This window comes from Glossina fuscipes, unplaced genomic scaffold (genome assembly GCF_014805625.2).
Source record: "Glossina fuscipes isolate IAEA_lab_2018 unplaced genomic scaffold, Yale_Gfus_2 52785, whole genome shotgun sequence".
In the NCBI taxonomy this organism is placed as follows: Eukaryota; Metazoa; Arthropoda; class Insecta; order Diptera; family Glossinidae; genus Glossina; species Glossina fuscipes.
Genome location: NW_023999692.1, coordinates 1 through 6,120, shown reverse-complemented (window position 1 = coordinate 6,120; position 6,120 = coordinate 1). Strand labels below are relative to the sequence as shown.

Genomic DNA, 6,120 nt, shown 5'->3' with positions numbered 1-6,120 from the left:
TGCTCCATCCATTAAGTAGTGTGATAGAACGCCTTAGTGGGTTAAAAAGAATTTCGCTAATGTCCAAAAAAGTACGGTAATTAACATAACGAACCTGTTAAACACTTGCGTGGTGCACGAAATTCAGAGCAATTCCCCATTTCGTATGTATATAAGGCCAAGTTTTCTGGGTACGAAAAGTTTAATTCTGGTTCTATTTTCAAAGGAAAATCTGTTGTCGTTTGATAATATCGATAGTAGTCCGATTCCGGTATCCAATCCTCCATGCCTTTGATTTTGGTGGCGGGGACAAATTCATAAAGACCACCGGTACCAATTTCGGGGTCTATTATACGTCGTTCATCTAGGCATACATCAGTTTCTAAAGCGTGACCCATACTACTTTTAGGTGTTTCATTTAAGTCAGAGGTAGGTGGCCGCTTCAATTCCGTGTCGTCACTTGTTTTATACTCTAGGTGTTGCGGTATCTCTTGTTCTGTTGTGCCTTCAGGATATAAAGATCGAATTTCGCGTTCCTCTTGGCGACGGGCAATTATTTCCAATTTATCCTCCATTTTATAACTTGACGGATTATTCTCTAAGAGTGACTCTCCTTCTAATCTTTCTTTAGCTAATTGCACCAATGATTTTATATTAATCGCCCCTAAAAAATAAAAGGTAAATATTTCCATGAAATTTTTATATATTCCGTTTAACTGCTCACCATCCATTTCCAGTTGGCTACACGTTTTCTCTGTATCACCAAAATTATTAACCATAGCTATATATTTGTGTTCAGTCAAAAGGGCAACTCGCATATTTTTCCATCGTAATCCGAAAACTGAACCATAGAAGTCGTCGAAATTTTCCAAAGCTCTGTCAATATTAGTTCTTTTTCTTTGTTGGATTGACCAACGAGTTTTCCCACTTTTCCATCGTCTCTGGGTACACCAAAAGTTCCGCGATTTCAACATATCCTCCAACTATTAATTATTATTTAACATAAAAATATGCACGTTCTGCACCGGCTCTTTCAGCTGTTTTTCTTCCAATTTGATATAAAAGACTTTCTACCATCATAAAGATAAACAACGTACGCTTTTGTGCAACTCGGATTAAAAATTGAAACGCCGCGCAAAAGGCGTAAGCACAATCAAAACAATATATTTTTCATATTGCTATTTAGCTTTATTGAATTTTCTAAATATTATTTTATATGAAAAAAGAAACACATTTCCAACATAAAGCTGCCTAAAAAATGGCAAGTATTGGTTTTCAATATGCGTATTTGTAATACTATAGCCAAACTAGAGTTGCGCCACCGAATATAAAACAAAAAAGTTGCAAATTTCGAATAAAAATGTAATTACCTAAAGTCTCACTTTTGCCTTTGAGGTTACGACATCTAAATTAAACCCGCTGAAATTAAGGATCTGGTAAAAATAGGGAACAGTTTTCTATGTTTTTCTACTGATTGCTTTTAATGTCTTCAATTTAAACCGTCAAAGTCTAAAATGCAAGAAAATACTTATGTCTGGCAGTGTTCTAAATGATTTATTATCGTAAGCTGTTGTAATTCAATTGGCAATGCTTTTGCGCGGACAATTTGTGTTGAGATTTTAAGATTAAAACAGAATCGCTAAAGGGATTGTGCAGTATTATTTTATATGTCATATGAAAGATGGCTCATTGGAAAGAGGAAGATCAGTGCAGCATGTGTAGACAAACTTCCAGCATTGAAGGTGATGATGTACTAATATTTGGCGAGTGGATGACCAGCAAAGACTTAACGATACATTATTACTGCCTACTGTTATCCACTAATCTACCTCAGAACGGCAATGATGCCTCCGGTATTTTGGGTTTCCTATTTCGTGATATACGTAGAGAAATTGCGGACGCTACTAAACGAATATGCAAATATTGCTCAAAGTCTAGCGCCACAATAGGCTGTAAAATATGCAAGAAATATTTTCATATAACTTGTGGCCATCTTAACGAATGTTTATTTCAATTTGTGGGAGAATTTAATTCATATTGCCACGCTTGTCTGCCTTTAAATGATTACCAACAACAATTGATGAATTCCAAATGTTCCGGCGATCATGCTGTGTGTTTTATCTGCACTAAGCGTATGTACAATTATCATCCTAAAAATTGGATTTATGCCGAGTGCTGTAAAAATGGGTTTGTTCACAACTTATGCATGCAAAAATACGCCTTAAGCGCTGGCTACTATTTGAAATGCATTTGGTGTAAGAGCGGGGAATTTCGAGATGCGGTAAAGCTGCAGGGCATATTTGTGCCGGATCGTGATGCAAAGTGGGAGCTTGAGCCGAATGCCTACAGAGATTTGCATTGCGGCTACAATCGTTGTGACATGACAAAATGCAATTGTCCTAGAGGGCGTGAATACGTTGAATATATAGAAGGACGTAAGTGGTTTTTGACCGTATGCAAGCTTTGTGGCTCCTTTGGTGCTCATAATCCGACTTGCATACCGGGATTTGAAAATTCCAAAGAAAAGGTTGAAGACTTCAAATGCGATAGGTGCTTGACAATCGAACATTCTCTTTGCTTATCGCCTAAAGCAGAAAAAAGTATTAATGGATTGTTTGATGCGAGTCTTTATATAAGCAAAGCTCAAATTAACCCACCATCACCATTTTTGCTACATGGAAATTCAGAATTTTCAGACGATAGTACGTCTTCGATGGTTACGGTTATATTCTCTCAAAACAACAACAATGGAAAAAGCGTTCCTGATGAAGTAACAGACACAAATGGTTTAGTTGAGAACATTGACGAACCTGTGCAGGCTTTAACTTCAGGCATGGATCGACTCTGTTGCGACCCCAATGATGATGAGAATGTCCATCTAGATATTGATGAAGTGCAATCAGATGACGAATTCTTAATTTTAGATATGTACGAATTCACTGATTCTCTCGATTGCTTGGCCAAAGTTAAGGTTAAAGTAAAACTTAATGATGCACGTTTTGCTGGCAAAACGTTGGATGAAATAAAATGTAGTAAAAATTTGATTAATGCAGAAGATATTGTTGAGCGCAGTGGCGATCTAAGCATTATAAACGAATTTGATAAAATTATTGATGCTTTGAAATAAAATTTCTCGTTTTGTATAATTTGCATAACTCGTTTCCAAGATAAATATTTAAGCTCTTGTAGCGATCAGACTTGTAAAATGCTTTTTGTAACAAAATTAGACAGTTTAATTTTACGTCACATTTCTGAATTTACGCGAAGTGGTTTATGCACTCCAGATAATTTTATTCTGGTACAAAGAAACCACTCAACTTACTTTTTTATATAATGGAAACTGACCAGTAATGTTCTTTCTTCTCCAGGATTGAGTAAATGTTTATCATTGTTTCACAGTATACAGGCGTTTTCCACCACAGAAATTATTATTGCAATTATAATTTCTGGCTATCAATTGCTTTCAATAACATGGACATATCCACACTTCCACAGTGTAAATTATTAAAAAAAAATTGCGCATAACTTATTCGATAATTAAATGCGTAATCAGCAATAGAAATAGTATTCGTCCATTTGAAATTTCTCTTCGGTCTTATATATCACCTCTACGTTTATTAGCATTAACATGCTTCTGTCTGTTCAATTATTATTAATTTATTTAATTTTCTTATTTTTAATATAAAAGCATCCCGGCCACTCCGCTTGTTACACCCAATTTCTTTTCAGCTCTCTTCACATTTGCGTATCTAGATAAGCACTTCAAAAAAATTATTTATAATAACATATACATTACCGTAATATTATTGGATGATTGGCAAAGAATAAAATTATAAATGTATTAAATTTTCATAAAAGTAAAAGTTGTTTTACAAATTCGCAATTATTTTGTATGACATACTTGCAAGGGAAATTGCATGAATCCTTTGGAAAAGAGAGAACCTTCTATTTTTTATTGTGTAAAAAGTAGTTATGATTGGACACAAAAGTGGGTAATAAGTTAAGTAATATGTCGAAATTTAAAATTTATCCCTTTCGCCGCTTTGGAAACATTATTTATTTTTTCTCTTTCTGGCTAATTGGTAAGATTTTATGGGTTTTCGGAATTCATAACGCAGTTCAAACTATTTATATACTACGTAAAGAACTTTTTTACCTCCAATATGCCTTATCAAAATTATTACTGAAATGCAATAAAATCGAAATAAATGGTTTTTCATTACGGAAATGATGCAAACGCAGACTAATGGAGCAATTAAGCATCTTAAGATTGAATGACTGTGACGTTTATATCCCACTTTATACCTGAGAAAAACATATTTTCAACGCTAATGGAAATCTACTTTTAAAATGGATCCGGCTCTCAAGATTAATTAGAGCTTTGGTTGCGTAAATAACATTAATTTTTTATTGCTTCCGTACTGCGCCAGAGATAGGCGGATTAGGCGCTTTTTGTTGCTTCTTTTTATATAATCTGTCGTTTGATAAGTTCGTGGAATGATATGCAGATACAGTTGGACTATTGAAGGATCCATATGATATTCAATTTTCAAACGGTATGTATTAGGCTTTCATGACTTTGGTTTATAAGTTGCAACAGTTCTAGTGTGGTTACACACGAAATTCAGAATTTCTCCATTGTTTTACCAAAACCAAACTGACAATATCTTCACATATGTATATTACTTATATCTTTAACAGGTGAGTGTTTCTTAAAGAAAGTCAAAGCATATTAAAGACACGTATAAATAAAAATATATGAGGACATATTCATTGAATACTAATAAAGCTTTATCGTTACTGAGGTTTCATTAAAAATCAGCGAATAATTTACAACCGTAAGGGGGTAAAACTCAGCGAAAGTGAAAAAACCGGAAAAAGTTTATCATTTACCCGAGTTTTCGGTTATTAATATTTAACACAAGGAGGGAAATGATCTTTCGCTGCAGCTAAATAATAAAAAGCATTACAGGTGGAGAAGGCCGACCGTTAAATACCCTGCACCACATTGTCGAACACAATGCTTATTTTTATTCTAGAAGACAAAAATTACAACTTGTTTCTATATCAAGGCAATTTTTTCAAGGGCGTGTTTATGGGCAAGCGGGCCCAAAACGCAAACTAATGTAGTGCAAAATTAATCCTTACATAGGGCAGGACACAAAAATAGGCGTAGACGGTCCAAAATTTCTACAGGTCATTTTTGTATAAAGTTACTATATTATAATGGGTCAATTTTCACCATCACATATTAAAATGTAGACTTATCTGCTCTAAAAAGGGTCAATTTTCTTGAAAATCCTTATAAGGAATCCAAAAAATAGGCCAAATTTGCTAAATTTAATTTTTTTATGTTAAATTACTGTTATGGTGTAGTGTTCTTCAAGAAGTATTAAAAATGACACCTTATTGACTCCATCGTGTGAAGTTCAGTTTTCGCTATAGTTGCGAGTTGAAAAATTGCCACAGCCGTTATAAAGTTTTCACTAAATTAAAAAGAGAAAAAAAATCAATGGCCCGAGTTGCGATCTCTACTTTTAGTAGATTTTCATAACCTAATTTTAAAGTTATGATGGTAGCTATCAGAGAGAGCTAATAAGAAGCGAAGCAAAAATTATTCTCAAAATAGAAACCAATGTACATCGTAATGTTTGTTGATGCAACGGAAGTCGCTATTTGACTACTTGCCAGCTAACTGTATGTGCGTATATAGATAGCAACCATTTTTACCCTATTAGTTCTTAATCGATTAAAGAATATTTACGCCAAACTTCACCTTCTGATTTTCATTTTTCCGTCTACGGCGCTTTAATAAAAAAAAGGGGATCAAAATAATGAAAAAAGGATTGAAATCCAATACTTGGGCAATTCTAGTGGTAAGCAACAAAGTAAAAGGTTATAAATAAAAAATGTAATTTTACGATACCGATCTGGCCAATCAACTGCTGCTTTCTTTTTTCCCCGACATAAGTTACGGCAAACAAGGCAATGAGAAGTAAAGGTACTACGGGGGCCACCAATCAGGCGGGTATGTAGTACCGATGAAAATCTTCATTTTAGTTTTGAATCACCGACGATCGTTGAGTCGCGGGTACAAATCTCAGATGCGGTTGAATTTTACAGAAAGCCGATAGCCTAAGA

The 6,120-nt window shown here is 34.4% G+C and overlaps 2 protein-coding genes across 2 annotated transcripts; one reads left to right on the top strand and one right to left on the bottom strand.

The window, feature by feature from the left end:
* Positions 1-6: 6 nt before the first annotated feature.
* LOC119643072 lies at positions 7-1,018 on the bottom strand (the record flags this gene model as incomplete). The annotated part of the gene is made up of 3 exons (XM_038042421.1): positions 704-1,018; positions 95-643; positions 7-32 (listed from the first exon to the last, which is right to left on the bottom strand). Coding segments are annotated over exons 1-3 (825 nt in total), but the record flags the coding sequence as incomplete, so codon positions are not given.
* Positions 1,019-1,693: 675 nt separating this feature from the next.
* On the top strand, positions 1,694-3,106 carry LOC119643074 (PHD finger protein 7-like). The gene has a single exon (XM_038042422.1). It carries the CDS (start codon positions 1,694-1,696, stop codon positions 3,104-3,106), a length of 1,413 nt encoding a protein of 470 aa, XP_037898350.1.
* Positions 3,107-6,120: the final 3,014 nt, after the last annotated feature.